At 34.3% G+C, this 21620-nt stretch overlaps 1 protein-coding gene across 2 annotated transcripts; it reads left to right on the top strand.

Annotated features, from left to right (window-relative positions):
• The first annotated feature begins 677 nt into the window (after window positions 1–677).
• On the top strand, window positions 678–15664 carry LOC126704409 (AMSH-like ubiquitin thioesterase 1). Of its 2 annotated transcripts, none has more exons than XM_050403415.1 (14): window positions 678–1019; window positions 3645–3709; window positions 3843–3918; window positions 4114–4293; window positions 4550–4644; window positions 6368–6473; window positions 6545–6603; window positions 6837–7218; window positions 7387–7476; window positions 7555–7617; window positions 7713–7787; window positions 12214–12276; window positions 15074–15126; window positions 15249–15664. In XM_050403415.1, exons 1-14 carry the CDS (start codon window positions 888–890, stop codon window positions 15421–15423), a joined length of 1614 nt encoding a protein of 537 aa, XP_050259372.1. In that variant the 5' UTR covers window positions 678–887; the 3' UTR covers window positions 15424–15664. The 2 variants fall into 2 exon arrangements, with proteins under 2 accessions (XP_050259372.1, XP_050259373.1); XM_050403416.1 differs by having other exon boundaries at window positions 679–1019; window positions 6545–6591.
• The last annotated feature ends 5956 nt before the right edge of the window (window positions 15665–21620 follow it).

Genomic DNA, 21620 nt, shown 5'->3' with positions numbered 1-21620 from the left:
TCACATATATGTAGTTTACCTCTGACAAGCGTAAAATTGGGGTTTTCACTACAAACCATGTTTGACAACTTGATTTATGAGATACTTCTAAAAAAAGAAAAAAGAAATTTAGATCATCGTAATTAGAAACTTTCTCAAGTAGAACCAACACAAAATTTGAAATTTTGACAACTACATATAGAATAAACAAAAAATGAGTTACCATCAAGTGCCTTTTAAGTGTAACTGACATTTATTAATGTTTTTAATGAAAATGTTTTGGACTTAAATTTCTCATTTTTTTACAACTTTTGAATTATTAAAAAAAAAAAAGGGTAAATTACAAACTACGCTCCTAAAATTTCAGAATTTAAATTTTACTCCTAAATTATATTCTATTTACATTAGCTCTGTCTATATTTTTTTGATCAAAGGTGTCACATAAGTTTGCCACGAACAAATTAAACATAGAAAACTTGCATAGCACTTAACAAAAAAATATGGACGGAGGGACTATTGATGTAAATGAAATATAACTTTAAGAGTAAAATCCAAATATCCAAACTTTAGGGTGTTGTTTGCAATTTTCCCAAAAAGAAAAAAGAATGTGTTTCCAAATAGCCAAACAGACCCTGGGGTATATCTCTTTGTCACATTAGCCCCCGAGCGAAAGCCAAATGACCTCCTTGGCCCTTCAGTTGCGTTGCGCGGATCGTATACGTAGTACCCTCTCTCTCTCTCTCTCTCTCCGTCTGCTCTCTCAGAGCCAAGGCCGCCATTGACGACCTCTGTTCTAAGCTTCTTTGCTCTCAAATTTCGGGGTCAGAGTTGCATCCACAATTCCCGATCCCCAAGGAAAATGTTTGTTTGGCTAGAAAGAAAGTAAAATAAAAATTGAACGGAAAAAAATGAGGCCGTATTCTTCTCATAAACCTTCTTCTCAGAGTATTAACATCGCTGCCAGTGCTCAGAGGCTCGATGTCGATAATCGGATTACTCTCCGGTACTACTTCCGGATCGCCGATAATATTCTCAAACAGGTTTCACTTCTTCCTCCCCAAAATTTGTTGATAAATTTGATATATTTTCACTTCGAATGAGTTTCTGCAATACTGTGTTTTCGATTATCATCCAAGCAAGCTTTGAATTGTTCATTCTGTGTGGATCTCTCTTTAATTTTTGTGTGAGATTAAATTTTGAGAAATGTGAATTTTAGGCAATTTGGATTGGTAGGAAGCTGAAATATTAGTACGTGTTATTGGAATTAGGACTTGTTGCTTGTAGTATAATGAGCTATAGCAGAAGTTTTTTGATAAGAATTGATGGGGTTTTAGGTAGATATGTGAAGCTTCTTGCTATAGACTATAGCGGTTGTTGATGATGTCAATGCATTCAATCTTGTGCCTTTTGTGGATAGAAAATTCAAGGTTATGGGTACTTTATATTAGATGGTTAATTATAATGAGCCCAAAACTTGCAACCCAGCTGAAGATCAATCGACACAAGTCCAACAATGCGTAATACGCGTGTGGATGATCATGATAAGACATGTGACTAGGGTCAAGAACCTAGTGCAAGACAAGCCGAGAGCTGTTTAGTTAGTTTGTTACAAGGTGTTGTACAAGTAGTTAGTTGGGAACTGAGAAATGAGCTTTTCTTGATGTTACTTGGGTAAACATTCTCATTATCGAACTTGATGCAGTTGGCTATCTTCCTAATTCCCCTTGCTTCTTCTTTGGAGTGTGACTACCTTGAACTAAGTCAAATCCTTACTTTCCATACACTTCCCTATCATTATCAATCATTTCGCTCTCCTAGCCTTTAAACCACTAGCGGGTTCATTAATTTATATAAGAGCATTGATTCAAGATGGCTAAAGGTACAAGATTCTCTCAGCTGGGAGAGTCCTTTGCTATGGTCTAAGGAGATTTTGGCTCAACAAATTGCCCAAATCACTGAGGCCCTCCTCAAAGATATCATGGTTGCTCTACCATGGGCTTAAGTGCATCATGAGGAGGTAGAATTTGTGGCAGGAAAAAGAGGCATAATCCATCTCCCTAAGGCTATGAAGTTACAATTCCCTAAGTTTGGTGGTGAGAACACATTAGGGTGGATCTTCAATGTCAATCAACACTTCAAGTACTACTAGGTTCCAAATCAAGAAAAGGTTTTGTTGTCCTCTTATCACATGGAGGGTGAAGCTCTAATTTGGTTCCAAGATGCTAATGCTTTTTTTGGTAACTAGGATTCTTTCATGAAAATCTTGCAAACTAGGTTTGGACCAATATCTTATAATGACCCAATGGTGTGTCTCACCAAGCTTAGGCAAACCTTGAGTGTGGCTACTACAAGGCCTAGTTTGAGGTCTTATACAATAGGCTATGGGGGCTTTCTGATGGACATAAACTTAGTTGCTTTTTGAGCGGATTGAAAGATGAAATAATGCTACCTGTGAGGATGTTGAACCCTTAAAACCCTCAACCAAGCCTTTGGATTGGCTAAGATCTAGGGGTATGTCATTAGCAGCCATAAACCCTTTAAGGTAGCCTATGAACAAGGGTAGTTTTCCATCCTAGGTTTGCCTAAACTAGGATTAAGAACCTAGTGTAAGACAAGCCAAGAATAGTTAATTAGTTTGTTACAAGGTGTTGTATAAGTAGTTGGTTAAAGAACCAATCTTAAACTTTTCTTGATGTTAGCCTTTTAAAATCCTAGTATAAATACTAGGCAGACATCCTTATTGTTGAACTTGATGCAAATTCGTCAATTCTCTTTCTAGGCTCTCTTCCTAATTCCCCTTTCTTCTTCTTTGGGGATTTCTACCTTGAACTAAGTCAAATCCTTACTTTCCATGTACTTCCCTATCATAATCAATCATTTCTCTTTACTAGCCTTTAAAGTTTAAACCACTAGCAGGTTCAGTACATTATGTTGGCAGTTCTTACACTCAGAATTTTGTTCATTTTGATAATGTGTCTAGAAGCATGAAACAGTGGATTTTTATGTCTTAGTGGTAAAACTGGGTTTCAGTTGGACCTTTTCATAGATTGCTAGACTTAGAGCTAGCAGTTGGACATACTTTAGTCGCAAAGTAAATTTGAATGGAGGATGATGTATGGGTTTCAAGTGAAAGTGGTTCTGTGAACAATACTCGCAGGCAATATAATGAAAGGGAGAATAATGTTTGGGATGTGTTGTCACCCATGCCATTTTTTACCTAATCTCACCATTGAACGTTTTAGCCTAAAAAGAGAGAAAAAAACAGAAGAAGAAAGATAATTGGTTAAATATGGCACTCATTGTTGTTTCTTTGACTCACATTTCTGTTCTGGAAGTGGCAGCATAGCATTTTTGGATCATTGTTATTGCAGGGCATCTCTGTTCTTTCATTCATTCAATTAACATTGCTCTTACTTATTTGTTATGCATTTTGCTGCTACTATAAATTTTGAATTTTTTTTTTTTTCTAGATGTGTTTACTGCTACTTTAAAATTAAATATTCTAATGCTGATGCTATGTTGCCCCCATTGAATTTCATTTTGGATGTTATAGTTACTTTTTTTTTTTTTGGTTAAAATGTTATAGTTACTTTCTTTTCTCTAAATCAATTTCTTGTTCAGTTTTCCTAAATGGCCTCGATTCCGATCTATTTGTTATATTTTAGGCTGACATCTTTCGAAGAGAGAAGAATATTATAGATCTATACATTATGCTTCTAAGGTTTTCAAGGTGAGAAACCCAGATGTTGGCTCCTCTTTTAATTCGTTACTTTAATTGGCTAGTGCCTGTCAAGTTAGACTTCTATGTATTTCTTAGATATCTTTGGAAAGTGTCCCTGGAACTAGTTTCTTTTCTATTTCAGTTTGGTCTCTGAGACAATACCCTGCCATCGAGATTACAGAGGATGTCTTCAAAGCCAAAAAGTTTATTTGAAAAAGGTAATTTTTCCTGTTCTCTCAAATTTTTTTGATAGGTAGTTATAAAAAAAAAAAAATATATATATATATATATATATATTGAAAAGGAAACCAATGTACAAAAGAAAAATCTAAGGAGATTCACTTATATGAGATGATATAGAATTTTCTGATACGGCTTTTGGGGCACAACTTGATTTGGAATATTTATTGTAGAAATTATTGGCTACATTGACTGAGCTGGAAGAGTTGAAGCCTGCAGTGCAACAGAAGATCGACGAATTAGACAAAAAACATGCATATCATGTAAATGGGAGCAGCCAATTACATCGAAATAATTCATGGGACTGGTCTCCTGTTAAAAAACAATCCTTGACGAATTATGATGTGACAAAGGTACAGTTAATGCTGCATCATATTAGTATAAATTACTCTCTCCCTTCAATTTGCTATTCTGCTTCATTAATTTCATTTTAGGGTAGCTACCTTGATTTTATTTTTAGGTGACAATTTGTTATTTAGTCAGTTGCTCCATACAGTGACCTTTTTCTCTTATTCCTATTTTTATTCTTTCTTTCTATGCTGCTACTCTTATTGGTTCAGTTCCATTGAGATAAAAGTTTTACTTCAATATGCTTTCTACATTTGACAGGCTGCAAGACCAGCTGCACGTCAATTCCCCACTCAAGGTTCAAGGGCTCAACAATTTTCGTATGCCAGACCCGTGGAAGAGCAGTTCCACAAATTGTAAGTGATTTTATGTATTCTATTAGGGTTCTGCTCTAAGTTCTTAGAGTTTTTCTCCCAACTATTAATGTGCAGCACATACCTACTATTGCGATTAAGGCTTAGTTGAGTTGAGTTGTTTTGTCTACTACTTTATCTTTAAAGTTAGATACTACTAGACATATTTACTTGTATCAAAACAGATACTTGGTTGCATGCATATTGGACAGTATCATTTCTTATATATAGAATCCTGAATACAATCTATTTGTTTATTGCTATTTTTTTTACTTTGTGTTTACCATACTGGAGCTTTACAGCTTATGAAAACATGATTTATTTTTGTAGCCCTTAATGCAAAAAGTTAAAGATATTGACTATATTGTCTGCCAAGAGTGTCATATATTGGAATGCCCCTGATAGTATATACAGCATCTTGATTTACCAGCATTATGTTTTTTTACATTAGTAAATGATTTTCCAGCATTACGTTATTATGAAATAAAATAATACTAGATTTGTGTTTTTTGAATGAAACCTGGTCTTATCTTCTAATTTTTTTAATGCTTATTTTATAAACTTTGCTTATTTGTGGCCTGCCTTGTCCCTTTTCAGCTTGTAACAGTTTATCAAAGCTGTATTTGTTGGCAAAATAATAAGCAGAATATAGATACAACTTAACTCAAATCAACTAACCCTTAATCTTCAATCAAATCGTTGTTTTATTGATCATTAGACTTTGTTGGTTATTCTACCATATTTTTTTAGATATTAGCATCTTCGGGTAAACTCAGTGTTCTTAGAACAATCAGACACACTTAAGCATAAAGTTCTCATGGAACCTTGTTACAATGCATAAGTACAAGTCTAAGCTTGATTGAAGCAAAGTGCACATTTTTGAAATAAATGTCAAGTCATTTCTATTCTTTTGGGACAATGCAAATTTTTTTCTTATTAATCCTTGGTGATCATAATGCCAGGAAACTAAACTCTAAAATAATGACGAGTACCATATTCAGTATAAAATTACTAAATATTTAGTAGGATAATTTGAAATTGAAAATGTCCAAAGTCAACATGATATTTACAGGGTTAGAAGAATCAAAGGCCACCAATTTCAAACCCATTAAGCAAAAAAAAAAAAAAAAAAGATGGAAGCAAGTGGACCCATGGGGCCAAACTTTATTATTAAAATTATTAACATAGTTTGCTAGTGGAGATGGAGTTAGAGGCCCATCTTAAATGTACTATAATTTAAATGCAAGTACATTAAAATAATTAACATAGTCTTTAAGCGAAACTTTATTATTAATGTTTCAAGAAATTAAGAATAATATGTCAATTAAAATTCAATTACCAAAAGTTTTAAATGGAGTTTCATATTATTTTTAAATAATTTTAATAAGCTATTATTTATTTTTCATTTAATTTTGGTCTTATACGATGTGCTTTCACTGTTTATCTTGAAGCAATTTTGAATTTCAAGTTTCTCTTAGATTTTCCTTCTCAGATTTTGTACATTTTTGACACTTTGTGTTCATCACTATGTACATAAAATATTTTTAATTTTAATAGAAATTCATTACTTATCAAAAAAAAAAAAAAAATCTTGAAGCAATTTATGTTCTTTTATGTTCTGGAGTATAATTTACTAGTGCATGTGACAATGGAGAAGTTATATTATGAATGATATTTTCATCTGTTGGTGTCCTTAATTTCTAGCTTCTTTGCTTGTTTCTTGTAGATCTTTTAGTATCCCGCGTCCAAAGGAGGAAACTCTCTCTAGGCACTCTATCTTGGGTCCAAATGGACTTCATGGGCAGTGGCAGCCACCTATTAGTGATAAAGGGGTATGCCAGTATCTAGTGATTTCTTTTGCTTCATTGCAGGAACCACGCTGAAATATCTCTTCTTGATGTAGGTCCAATATCCAAGCAATATAGATCTGACTCCAGTTGAAATCCCAAGGTTTGCCTCTAGTTAAGTTCCTTTTACTTGGGCTTTTGCACACCTCTAGATAGATCAAATCTCAGTTCATGGGGGAATTCAAAGAGATGCTTTCTGCATAGGCATTGCTTGATTGTAGATAGAAACTTGATTTGTTTAAAGATTGAATCTTGTCACTGGTTCTCTCTTCATGATATCCCTTTGTTTATGCTTTTGAAGATTCTATAGCTCATATGTTTCGTCTGGTTGCCTTTCTGGGAAAACAGCCTGCAGAAAACCATAGATGATGGACTTGCAACTAGAGAAGACTATAGCAACTTGGGACAGGAAAAATCAAGGCAGGAATCAATTCTTACCTCAAAAGATGATACTCAGATACATTGTGCTGAGGAAACTTCTTCCCTGATTTCATTTGAAACAACACAATCTCAACCAAATATTATCAGACAGCCTTCTCCTCCACCTGTACTTGCTGAAGTACAAGATTCAAACCCAGCAGTGTCACACACTTGTTCTCCAAATGTACTTGCTGAAATACAAGATTTAATACCTGCAGTGTCATCCCAAGTTAGTGAGTCAGGATGTGGAACTGAGATGTCCCCTAAAGATAATTTTGTTCAAGCTGAATCTCCACTGCAATTACATATTGTGAGTTTACTCTTGACAATCTCTCTCTCTCTCTAAATTTCTTTTTGGGAATGACATTTTGACATTGGTTATATTTTTCTGATGATAACAATTTTTTATGCTTAAATCAATTACAGTGATGTAAGTAATAGGCTATATTTTTATCCTAACAGATGTTTTTCTTTGCAGTCAACCAATATGATGGAGACCTTTATGAAGCTTGCTAAGTCAAATACTGTTAAAAACTTAGAAACATGTGGTGTACTTGCAGGTTCACTTGTAAGTGTTGATAAAGATTACTTCTTATGATCTAAACACTTCTTAACCCTAACGTTTTTAAATATTTTATTTCTGCAGAAAAACAGAAAATTTTATGTTACAGCTCTCATCATTCCAAAGCAGGAATCAACATCAGATTCTGTATGGAGATTTCTTTACACATTTTACAGGTTTCTTTTGTGTGACTTAATAAGATATATACTGCTGTTATTCTAAACTTCTACTTTTTTAATTAGTGTCAGACGACAAATGAAGAGGAAATATTTGAAGTGCAGGACAAGCAATCTCTTTTCCCTCTTGGGTGGATTCATGTGAGTATCTATTATTTTGGTTGGTAGTTATTTTACACAAGTAGCTGTTGGGTCTTGAACCTAAGACTTCACCCTCCACCTTACTCTTACAAGGGGAGGAGGTGCCCTTTGAGCTAAAGCTCATTGGAGGATTCTTGTGTCTACATTATAATGTGATGAATGATCCTAAACTTATGCTTAAAACCCTTTGCTGGTTTATGAATTGAATGCAACTTATCAAACCTGATTACACTTATTGCCGTTGGTATGTAGAATCTTACTAGGCTGAGCCTATGGCCCCATGGGACCTACTGTAACATATGAAACCAGTACTAACATTGGTTCATGTACTTGAATTGTTGATCCCTTGTACTCCTTGTGTACTAGGGTGTTCCTTTTTTGATATCAATAAAACTTATTACTTATCAAAAAATACTAACATTGGGTCATGTTAAAATTTGGTAGTTTCCTGTAATCTATTTTTTTGATAAGTAATATAACTTCATTAAAAAAAGAAATTGATACGGGGAACCAAAGCATGCAGGCAGTGTTCTAAGGATCCAGCAAAAACTATAATGAAAAGAAAGTACAGCTATCTAACAAATCAGCCAAAGAATTAAAAGTAAAAACACTCGAAGAATTTGTCCACTCTAGCAACATCTAGAGGAAAAGCAGCTTCAAAAAATGAATTCATCTCGCTTCCTACAAAAGTACAAGCATTCCTCTCATGCCATATACCCCACATAAGGCAATGAGGAATCATATTCCAAAACACAATAGGCTTAGGTCTGCTACATCTATATGACCAGCATGCAAGAAGATCCACAACATGGCATGGCATAACTCAATGAACTTTAAATAAAGAAAATACTATATTACTACTCTCAATGTAAACATTAAATGATCAATAGACTCCCCATCCTACTTACACATGCAACACCAATCCATCAAAACTACACTTTGTTTCCACAATTATCAGTAGTTGAAATTCTCCCCAAAGCTGCAGTCCACAAAAAAAAAAAAAAAAACTTACCTTTTTTGGCAACTTTGTCTTCCATGAAGTCTTCCAGGGGAAAGAAGAATGGGTAGTGGAATATAATACCTTGTAAAAGGATTTAACATCAAAACCCCCTCTGGAAGAGGGTTTTCAACATAATTTGATCCACTCCATTCACTCTTACCAAACCAGAATTAATCAAATCCAAAAAATTGGCCACCGACCCCAATTCCTAGTCTTGCTGCAGACAAACAAAATTGACATTCCAGTGGAAACCATCCTGAGAAAGATAAAAGCTCAGACACAAAAGATTCCTTATTATAAGAAATATTGAATAATTATGGGAAGATATCTTTTAAGGGAGTTCCCCCACACCAGGTATCAAACCAAAATTTGATACAAGAGCCAGCTATCCACCTTAAAAGCGACAAAATGATGGAAAGTATCCCATCCCTTCCTGATATTCTTTCATAGGCAAACTCCATAAGTCCCCTGCACACCACTAGAGCACCAACCCTCCCACATACTACCAATCTACCATATTTAGGCTCCACAACACTTCACCATAAGGCATCCCTCTCTATAGCAAAATGTCAACCATTTCCCAAGTAAAGCCTTATTAAAAAGGACCGAATCCTGAACACCTAGCCCCCCAATTTTGAATTGGCTCACAAAACTTCTTCCCACCAACCAGGTGATACTTGAACTCATTTCTCATTCCTTCCCACAGAAGATCCCGCTGTAATTTTTCAATACGATGAGTAACACTCATTGGGCTAGGAAACAAGGGTAAAAAATAAGTAGGGAGACTAGACAAAGTGCCCTTAATTAATACAATTCGATCCCCTTAGAAAGATACATCATCTTCCAACCAGCCAACTGCCTCTCCATTTTCTCTAGCACACCATTCCAGACTGCTTTTGCTTTGAACATAGAGCCTAAGGATAGACCAAAATATGTCATAGGCAGCTGAGCTAATTTGCAACTCAAAATACCAGCCAAAGCTTCCACATTCAGTGCATCACCAATCTGAACCAATTCGGATTTCCCCAAATTTATTTTCAACCCAGAAATAATCAGAAATGATATAAATACTGCTTTCAAGTGCCAACTTTGCTCTGGATCTGCCCCAACAAAAATCAACATGTCATCTACAAAGAGAAGATGTGAGATAACTATCTGTCTACTAGGATGGCCACCAATTGAAAACTGTGTAAAATTTTAAGACATCTATTGAGATTGGTTATTTTTGCTCGTTGCTTTCTTGACTTTTTATTATTGCTATTGATATCATAATTAATTTGTCCGCCGAGATTCAAATTCCTCTTGCTATCATCTTATTTGTATACTCGAGTTGCTTTCAAGTTCTTTGCCTGGGGTCTGGTGCTATAGATTTCATGAGTAATTGGCAAGTCTGGTGTTCTTCCCTTTCATCTTTCTGCTTTGCTATTTTCTTGGCTTCTTGTATTTCTTAATAACAAGTGCTTGGTTAGTTGTGCCAGAGGGGACTGAACGCTCATTGCCAGAGTTAAAGTTGTTTTTCTTGAGACTCTTGTATGATTGGATGGCTGCTTTGAGTAGTCATTCCCTTTCCTCGTTGGAGGAATTTCTGGTACTCAACCTGTGTACAGGGGAGTCTGTGTTGCTATTTTTGATGCTATAAAATTTCTTATTTTACTGATTAAAAATAGGAGGTTGAGACTTACAGTAAGAATACAAGGTTCTTTCTTAATGATATAGTAATTGCGTAAGTAATGCTTTCCTGTTGCCGATTCAATTACTGATTCATAGGATTAACTAGAAGAGAGGGAAGGCAGTGGAGGCATGTTTGGAAAGGGTTGTTGAGATCGATAGATCTAGCAGTGTTTGAATCCTTGATTTGAGTATGTGAAAGATCAGCTCTAGATTAAAGAATGAAGGATCTCCAATTATAGTTGAAAAGATAAGTAAGCGCATCAATGGATTTAGGGTTTAAATGGTGGTATTACATTGAAAAATGCAAAGTTCATGAGTTTGTTATGTCAGGTTCCAGATACTAATCACATGTTAGGTCAGGCTTCAGATACTGATTTTGTTGTTTTGCAGTGCAATTGCTTTGGTAATTTGAGGTCACCAGTTTGTGATAGAGATCCCCTTGATAGATCTATAAATGTGCTTAATGGGAGCCTTGGAATTTTTAATTGTTAGGGTCTGTTTTGCATGGGGTGGGTGGTTGGAGTATGCAAAGAAATGAAGAGAAGGATAAAGGAAAGGGAAAGAGAAACTATTTAGGCCATCTTCAACAGCCAAGATGCTTAATCTTTTATTAATCTAACTCTGCTATATTGATACAAGAGGCCTTATTTGTGGATATTATGCAAACCTTTCTTAGCTAGCAAAATCATTTGAAAACAAAGCCAACAATGTTATGGTCAATTTTCACTTGTATGTAGACCTTTCTTATTGAAGGATCCAAGCTGCCATTTTTACAACTGAAAGACACAGCACATAGTCCCACCTTGAAGTTTGCTTCAGTGCCCTACCTTTTGCCTGAGTTACCGAGGCATTTGCTTTCTGCTGATTTCTTTTATTTATTTATATTTTTTTACCTTTTGCTGTCATTTTGGGAGTGGGAGAGCATATACATTAAATTGAAATTAAATAATTACAGAATGTAAAGAATAAAAATAAATAATGATTACTTTAAGTTACATTGTAAAAGCACATCATGTAAAACCTAATTTTAATTAAAAACAAAAGTTATAATATGCTATTAAAATAATCTAAAATAAATCATTAGTTTCTTTGAAATCTCTTGAAATATTTGGCCATTAAGTTTTAACTTGAGTAGTATTTAAAATCTCTGGAAAGTTTGTAATAGAGTTTACTTAGAGCAAAGTAGATTAATAATTTTATATATTGATAGTGGTGAAAGCACGTTGTACAATTTGTAACACTTATGTAAAGCTCCATAGCACACTAATGATGTGGGGGACCCAGCTTTTATTATTAGAATGAAAAAGGTTTTATTATTAGAATGAAAAATTATGATGGATGATTGAAATAATTTAGAATGGATAATATAAGATGTCTTTTAAATTTCTTATTACTTTTAGTAATTAGAGTTTAATTACAGTAGTAATTTGAATTTCTTGAAAATTTTGGTAATTTAGAGTTTTAATTCAAGAAAATTATTTTAATAATTTTAATGTACTTATAATGCACCATATGATGAAAGCATGTTGTATAACATGTAACACTTTTGTTGAGCAGCATGGTGTAACCACAGTTTTTAGGACAGAACTATAATTGTATAGTATATGATATATTATTAACATTGAAGTATGTCTCTAATCACTTCTTGTTCAATGCCTGATCTGCATATGATTATGATCTTATGATATGCATGTTCAAAAATAATAATGTGATTGTTATGCTGATCGATTAATTATACCTTGGTTCAATTTCCAGACACATCCCACGCAGTCTTGTTTCATGTCGTCGATTGATCTTCACACTCATTACTCATATCAGGTGTGTCTCTTTCTGTTAGTATAATGGTTATGGTTGCAAATGGAAGCTAAATTTTAAGATTCTCTCAGTTACCCATATTAGTTGTGGTAGTTATTTATGACTGAAACGTCATCTTTATCTTCATATTTGATTAAAATGTTTATAAGTTACATGTTGGTTGTCTAACTTCTTAGGTTGAACAAGGCATCCCAAATAATTGGATGCATAGTGATTAGTATCGTATGATATGTATCAAATCAGATGAAAAAAGTAATGCATTGTAAGTACATATCAATCATGCTCATGAATTGTCCGATGCATAGATATGCGTATCATATGAATTGTTCGTATCGGATAATGTATGGACATATGGCTTTAAATTAGAGGTTTTTTTATTAAAATTTGTAATTTGAATTGAGTCCAACTAGTTGTTAGGCTTGTTTTTAACACACATTTATTAGGTTACTTGATTGAGCCCAATAAAATAAGAAGTTGAGGAGGGTTTTTTTTCCCCTACAAAATTTGGTACACTTTTTTTTTTTTTTTTGATAAGTAAGAAAGATATATATTAAAAGCTACCTCATGAAAACACAAGGCAGAACAGAGAAAACAAAGAAGGAAACAATCAAAAAGAGAGAAGAAAAAGAAAAAAAAAGAAAACAAACGGAGACAACAAATAGCAAATTAATTACAGAGAAGAGAACTAAGGAACATAAGGATAGAATCACTAGAGGTGAGTCCCCAAGCCCTAGACCAATAAAAAAGAGAGCCACTAAAGTAAGCGAGCAACTGGTCATCAGACTTGTCCCTATCCTCGAAAATACGCCAATTACGCTCCCTCCAAATACACCACATTAGGCACAACGGAGCTAGATTCCAAACGCCAGAAGAGTGCTTTCCAAACCAATTCCACCAACCGAAAAGCATATCTGCAACTGATCTTGGCAAAACCCAAGAAATCCCAAAGGATCTAAAAACCATGCTCCACAACAGATAAGCTTTGTCACGATGGAGAAGCAAATGATTCACCGACTCCCCGTTACAACGGCACAAAATGCACCAATCAACAAAATCGAATCCTCTATTCCGCAAAATATCCCCTGTAAGAATCTTCTCCCAATCCGCAGTCCAAACAAAGAAGGAAACGTGAGTAGGAGCCTTAGCCTTCCAAATACCTTTCCAAGGAAAGGTAATAGGCAGGGAGCTTCGGAGCTTATTGTAGAACGAGCGGATGTCAAAAACCCCTTTCTTCGACAATTTCCAAAATTTGGTACACACTTGATATTTCATTTTCACATTTGCAAATTGCTTTTCTATATTGTGAATAAAGTGTTATTAAATGACAATATAATTATAATTATTAATTTTTTTTATTGTCATAAATCCAAGAAAATAGAATGTCAAGAAGAAATGTAAAGAAAAAGTGGGTGCAATAAAAAACAAGAGGTGATTGTAAATGTTAGAGATGATGAAGAAGATGCCGATGAAATGATTTTGTATGATGATGAAAATGATGATAACATTGACTTGAACTATAGAGATGAAGTTGATTAGGCAAGATGATGAATATATTTGAGAAATTATTATTTTGGCTTATATATCATGTATTATCATGTTTGAGTTTTACCAAATTGAACCTCTATGTTATAAATATATTTTAATTTGATTTATTTATTTAGCTTTGTTAAGTGACGATTAAACTTGTCATTAGTTGAAATATGTTCCAAATTTATGGTATGTATAAATTTTTATAAGTTGTTTTTGTATCTTATGATACACAATACAAAACAATATGAAATTGATTCACAATATGATTCACATTTTGACAACTATGATTGCATGATTTAGGTAGAGATAATTTTTTTACATGGTTTGATTCTTGGAAATAGGTTTTAGGTTATTATTTCAGCATTCTGATTCTCTTGTTGGCTCTGATACCATGAAATGGAATAAGGGAGGAAGACCTTCAGGAAAATGAGAGTGAAGAAAGAAAACTGGTTTCCATAGACAAACTCTTGTGAACCACTTTCTTCCCTTCTCTCTTCCTTTCTTCATTCCATTCATTGTCGTTTGACAGATAGCACTTAGTCTAATTGAATACCCAAGGGATTTGAAGGAAGTGCAACGGTGAAATGAAAATGTTTTCACAAATCTGTGGAGGCATTGCCTTTAATTCCTTATAAATCATGAGTCCGGTTAACGGGTGTTTTTAGGGCAATTGTTAACAAATCATTTTAGGAAAGTTTTGAACCACTTTTATAGGAAATAAAAAAATGCTGTCAAAATATTGTTGCTTTTTTTCTTTTCCTATAAAAACTTTTCTAAAATGGTTCACTAAAAAATGTCCTTAGCACATCTGTTAACGTTTCTCATAAATCATTGCTATCAAATATTTGAACCTATAAAAAGAAAGGGAAAGATAAATTTGAAACCCACTTCCCCTCCTTTTTCCTCTGTGATAGTCTCATCCAACATACACAGAATAGATTATCAAAAAAAAAAAAAAAAAACACAGAATAAATGGAGAATTTTCTTTTCCAATTGTCCTAAGAGCTCACTGGTTGTCATCTAGAGCCACTTTGGTATTATTATTTTTGAAAATTCCATAGTTACAATGGTGGTGAGGGGATTTGAATCTTGGATGTTATGGACATACTATAAAGGTGCCAACCAGTTAAGCTACAAGACTCTTGGCAAATGGCCACTTTGGTATTATGTCTGGAAACCATTTCATATCCATCACACTGAAGGGTAAAATGCTTTTGTGTGCTTTTATCATTTCTGTATTGATTACATAAATGCTTATTCCTTTTTCCAGATTATGTTGCCAGAATCTGTCGCAATTGTCATGGCACCAAAGGATGGTTCAAAGTAAGATCTCAATAGAATTGTGAACTTGCAAGATTATATATATATATATATATATTTGAAAATTATAGCTGCTAAACAATTGTATTTTCTCTAGATAATCTCTTTGTTATTCATCTATACAGAAAGCATGGCATTTTCCGGTTGACTACACCCAGCGGCATGTCTATCATTAGAAAATGTCAGCAACGTGGCTTTCATCCACATGATCAGCCTCCAGATGGTGGGCCCCTTTACAAGACTTGTACAGATGTTTACATGAACCCCAGTTTAAAATTTGATGTCATTGATCTTCGTTGATCACAATCAAAACATTCGGAATTGTATATTTAGCGATGCAATTGTTCATATATTGTGTGTGCTATAATATTTTTACCATTAGGGAGCCTTCCGAATGCAAGAATAGTCATGTTAATGTACTGGTGTTTGTGTAAAAGATGATAGGGGAATATTGCCAGCTGACCACATAACTATCTATTGTACCCTGATCAATTGGCCATCACTGGAATTGCAATGGAAATAACTTCAAGCTGTGTTTATATGTGATTTGTTGATTGAACAGAAATGCAACAGCTTCTACTTCAATACAAAATTTTCAGATCGGTTTTATCAGAAGTATCATCAGACATGACCGCATCATAATCAACAATACATGTCGTTGCTGTGTTACTTTATTAGTGTCAATGAGCTTACAGCCCCATGTCATCCTTCCCCCACCCCGACCCTTTGTGGGCTTGGATCCCTCCGCCTCTCTCCGGCCGGCAAAACAGAATAATGTGTGACAAACATATGCAATACAGCGCTCCACTTGCATGGGATTGGATCTCACCGGTCTGGGATCAATCCCTATGTGAGTAGGGTGCTAAATAATTGTCACAACGAACAGCTCTTGATACCTTAAATTAGTTTTAAAATGAAGTTAGAAAGATTTTAATGTTGAAACATTACTTGGGTGTTTCAAATATCAATGAAATTATCTACTTGAGCGGATTTTTTTGGGGTTAAATTGAAGAGTTCACATAGTACGTCACTACTTTTTGATTGAAAATGAATCTGATTTATTTTGCACATTTTGCTCAATGAGAAATAGGCAAACTTCAATAGTATCAAACCTATTTGATCCTATGGAATGGGTATGATTTAATTTCATTCCTTTACCTGTCTTTTAGATGGCATGTAAACTAAGTGATTGATTATTTCTTTGATAAGAATCAATGGATATATATGGGTCTTACTAAAATGGAAAAAAACTATCGTATTAATTAGTTACTTTTTTAATTTTAAGAAACTTTTTATAAAAAAGAAAAAGAAAAAGAAAATAATTAATTTGACAGTTTTTAAAATTTTTTATAAATTTTTTTTAAATAAATAATTAATGTATATCTTAAAAGTATATATTAATAGGATTATATATATATATATATATATATAATATGAAAGGTTTTAACTTTTTTTGGTAACTCTTTTTGTGTTACTAAGTGTTTGAAAGTTCACATTGTTTGAATTAATTAACACTATTTATTTTATTAGAATAAAATAGTTTGATATTAAATAAATTACGATTAAATTATATTGCATCTTTTCTACCGATTCTTTGTTTTTTTTTTTAAAATTTTTTATTTATAAATTATAAATATAGTTCAATAAGTTTTTATTTTTATTTAATGTAAATTGCACATATTAACAGCTGGTTTCACCTTTTACAAAGCAATTTAGATGGATGTTTTCACTTACTTTATTCTCAAAGAAAATTCAGATGGATGTACGGGAAAAATAAAAGAAATGGAAAAAGATTGAGTGGCAATTTAGGAAGATGCGGTTAGACAAACATTTGGAAGATTGGAGTGAAGACAAAGCCATCCCATCTATCACATTCCACATACATAGCCTAGCTAATTGAAAGCAAAACAATAATTGAAAAATATGGAGATTCCTCATTGTTTGGCGGTTACTTTGGAAATGAGTTTTACTTTACATTTTCATTTGTCAAATCTTTGAGATCATCAAGCAGTCTAGCTGGTCCAAGCTTTTGTTTTCTCTTCTAGAGGAGACTTTTATTAGCATGGTGCTTTCATTTCTCCTGCAAAAGTGGTCTTTGCCCCATTTTTCCAATTTCTTTTCCCCTCAAACAAACGAGTGTTCTTTATTATAATTATTAGTCTCGTTTCTTGATTTTACTTGTTCCAACTTCAACTGTGAAAGAAAGCAAAGCATCTCAGGATGGTACCACCACCCATACCACGTAATAATTCCACATGATGTGGGTCTTAATTTGTGCGTGTACCTTTCATAAGTGGGGTCCATTCCTATCCAAAAATAAAAGAGTTGGGTCCATTGGAATAATAACCAAGGCTACATCGTTGATCAGAAATTGTGATGGTGAGACGTCAAAGACTCAAAATGTATGAATGTTATTCTTTAATTGTAAAACCATTCTCACTATTATTTCTATACCAAATATTGCTATAAAGATGCCAAGTGGGTCCTATAGGTAGGCAGTTGTTGGGAGGGGCCCTTGTAATTGTCTAGGATTAAGCATTGCCAGCACCCATCAGACACATCAGTGCCAGAGAGTACAGACAAAAAAAATCACAATTTTTCTCACTGGATGGACGGTGGATTCTGATTAGTCAGGTGAAATATTTTGTAAATTTCGTCGTGTCATTAGACCTATTGTTTTCACAATTTTTCGTTAAACAATGCTAAAGATACTTTAAAGGGATTTGTCTTTCCTTATTCATCCACGAGGATTGAGTGCTCGTGGGATGTTGTCAAAATTTGATAAATGCATATCTTTAAGGGCGTTCACACGGGTTGGATCGAGTTGAGTTTATGTTCAACCCGATCATATCGGGTAGAGGATATCAAAATCTGCCATCGACCGTTAAAGAATGGCAATTTGGATAGCTCGATTTTTTCATAGGTGGCGGTAGAATTTGGTTGACATCAACTAATGACAGGGAGAGGCAAAGATAGAGGATCTTTGTTGGATCTTGATGAAATCTCACCAGAACGATGAATATCTTGCTAGATCTAGTGAAGATCTTAGTAAATTTAATGGAGATCTCGTTGGATTTAGCATATATTCATTAGATCTAGTGATAACCCTCATAAATCTATACCCCTTGTCAATTGGATCGAGCTCATTGGATTTGAAGTAATTAACTTGCCACTCAATCGATCATCGTCAGATTTTGAAGGAGAAAACCTATCGTTAACTGTTGCAATCATTGGATTGATTAGTTTTTGGTTTGGGTCTAGTTGAATCTTTTGAGTAGGTTGGTTTGCTTGGGTATGTGAACAGCCCTACCTATCTCACATAGAACCACTATTCACTCATTTGACTCCACAAACATAAAGAAAAGAGGGAGTGCAAAAATTTATGTGAAATTTTTGATGTGCTTAGAGTTATTTAAGTTAAGGAATTTTGCTATTACCAGTCTTTCTACATAAGAATTAACATACTCTCTCACAAATTCACCTCACTAAAATCCATCACAACACAAAAAAAATACACTGATGACAAAATTGGTGACAAAGTGTCACCAAACTTTTCCTTAGGTTAGGGGATTCAAATTCGATGCAATGCAATAATGAATCGATGGACAAGATTTACATATAAAAATTCACTTTTAATCTTAGCTCTTACATCTTAGATTAGAAATTTTTTTAATCATTTTGAACTTTTTATTTTTTAACCTTTCAAACTTTTACACTTCACAACTTTATGGAATTACACCATGCAATTATTGGATAGGATCGGAATTGTAAGCTAAAAACATTTGGGATTCAGATCAGGGGCAATACCTACTGATGCAATAGTAATACATAGTTGAGATTGAAAGTTAAAAAAAAAAAAAAAAAATTCAATCTCAACTATTGAATTTTTTTTTTAAAAAAAAAAAGTTAAAAAATAAAAATGGTAAAAATTGATGTGAGTGAATATGGTGTAATTGCACCCGGTGCAATACCCTAGGGGATAGGATATTGCACCGGATCCAAATCCTAACATTTGTAGCCTACTGGCGTTGGGGCCCTTCACCATCACCCCAAGTGGACTCTTTTTCCCCTGCCGTACAGTTTTCATCAAATCATTGATTCCATTTTCCTTCTAAACTCAGCCATTTCACATTTGGTATCTGAAATCTATATTCAGAGAGACCAGATTAACTTTATATGTGAAAGTTAGAGGCGTGATTATTGAAAGGTAAAGTGTTACTTAAGCTACATCATGGAGAATAGTCTCATAGGTTCAAAAAGAAGAGGAAAAAAAAAAAAAATAAAAACCTTTTAAAAACTGATAAACACTAATATCTATTTTCAAACCAATCCATAGGCTAAAGAGAAAAAGAAAAAGAAAAGTAAAAGCATTTTTTAAGAAGATTCTGACTGGGGCTTGTATTGTGGGGCTTATGACAATTACTTTACGTGGAGCATATTCTTATATTTTAAATATTAATACAAGATTTATTAAAATTTTGGTATTTTTTTTCACTTAAAATCCATTTGTATTATTTAATGACTATACAACTAGAATAAACATTATCTATTGAGTGAAACAACCAAATATTAAAAAGTTATAACTAAAAATTTTAATAAAATTATATATTTAATATCTCTAAATAAAATTTGAGTATAAATTTATTTACTAGTAATTAGTTATACATTTATTTAATTTTTTTTACAAATTTTTTTATATTATATAAAAGTGTTGACGTGAACAAAAACAAAGAAAGTGATGGTGAGAATTTGTTTTAAAAAAGCTATAAAAAAAATAATAATAAGAGCTAAGTTTCAGGAACAAAATAAAAGGAAGGTAGAGCAAGAATTAAAGTTTTTAGAGAATTATCATACCTGAAATGGAGTAGACTCATCGCAAAGCACAATGGAGGAAGATGGTCTGAAGCGCAACTAAGAAGCTTTAAAAACAAATCACTTTCCAACAATTTTTTTATTTATTTATTTCATTTTGTTTTTAGAGAGAGCTAGAGAGAGTGCTCTTTCGACATATGTGTGTGGGAAATTAATGAGTTCTCCACTCTGAAACTAAGAAAAACAAATAGTCATTACCACATCATTGAAAAGATTTTTTTTTTCTTTGGTAAAAAATTACTTTTTATTTATTGTCTAATATTTGAGGTTTAATTAATACACTCATTAGTACATAGATACCTCTATTGGATAAAATTTCAGTCTTTTTTTCATTGGGGATCCAAGCATTGGCATTGAGTCTTGCAAAAGGTATATGTCAATGAATTTTAGCATTAAAGCACAAAACAAACCCATTACCTGGTCTTCTAATTGCAAAACTTTTTTACAATAATGCTATAATATCATCATAAATTTATAATGATATTGATAGAGAAGCGGAAAATAATCCATCTCCAGCTCGTCCAAAGGGTTCGTCCAAAGCCTATAGTGCAGGTTGATCCAAGAGTCAACCCAGAAGAAGGAGAAACGTCCATTGAACAATAGCGCCACTTTATAAGCTAAGTCTCCCATTGATGACATGATCGTCCATTAAGGTCGTCCATGAGCAGCCACCAGATATCCTTGGACGACCAGACAGTCCTACACCAGATGGACGAAAGCGCAACATTTGAATAAGTTAAACTTCCACTGGCGGTTATAGTTTTTATATCCGTTGAGGCAGTTAACTCCGGCGTTGTTGGATTCCACAAAACCTGGGGAGGTTATTGGACAAATAACCGCCCCAGGCTCCCTATATAAGGGACCGGTCTGAACCCAACAGAGGTAAGTTTTTTCTCTCAGACACATTTCCAAAACACTTGGAACTTATTCCTCTACAAATCTAATTTCTCCATCGGAGGGAGTTCGACCGGTCTTCTCCGGTCTCCTCTTTGATCGCATTTTCTTCCTTGCAGGCCATCAACCACTTGAACAGCCCACCGAAGCCAGGCCATTCTACCTTACTGATTTGGAGCATCATCAGTTGGCGCCGTCTGTGGGAAGCGAAGGTTGTTTTGCGACTTTCTTTTCCGCGACAAAAGGGTTAGGATGGTCAGGACCAGGTCGAGGGCTACTAGCCCTGGCCGTCAGGGAAGCAAAGGCGCTTCAAGTGATCCTCAGCGTGATCGCCAATCTGCACCAGTCATGCAGACGTCATCCGTTCAGAATATGCAATCCATGGCGGCTGCAATGGCGGAATTGACTCGCCAAAACCAGGATTTAAGGATGGAGATCACTCACAGGAGACAGACACGTGAGGAACATGCAGGGCAGACGCAAGGTCATGGTGACACACAGAATACTGAGATTGGAAGTCAGTTTAGAGGCACCACTTCACGGACAGTGCCACACTTGAAAGAGGAGATGGACCAAATGAAGAAAGTCATGGAGGAGATGAAGGAGAACATGAGGAGAACGAATCCTATAGAGGATTTGGTCCACAGGACTGACTCTCCTTTTACGGCTTCCATCAATGGCCACCCTCTACCATCAAAGTTCAAACTACCTTCCCTGGACTCGTATGATGG

The sequence above is a fragment of the Quercus robur genome, chromosome 10 (assembly GCF_932294415.1).
Source record: "Quercus robur chromosome 10, dhQueRobu3.1, whole genome shotgun sequence".
Taxonomy (NCBI): Eukaryota; Viridiplantae; Streptophyta; class Magnoliopsida; order Fagales; family Fagaceae; genus Quercus; species Quercus robur.
The sequence above is the reverse complement of the archived record's forward strand: the minus strand, read 5'-3'. Positions and strand labels throughout refer to the sequence as shown.

Bases quoted from the DNA above. Each gene is read 5' to 3' on its own strand.
- LOC126704409 (XM_050403415.1), top strand. From the start codon at position 888: ATGAGGCCGTATTCTTCTCATAAACCTTCTTCTCAGAGTATTAACATC. The intron at 12,277-15,073 runs GTGTGTCTCTTT...TCCTTTTTCCAG, and splicing joins ACACTCATTACTCATATCAG to ATTATGTTGCCAGAATCTGT. The intron at 15,127-15,248 runs GTAAGATCTCAA...TCATCTATACAG, and splicing joins GCACCAAAGGATGGTTCAAA to AAAGCATGGCATTTTCCGGT.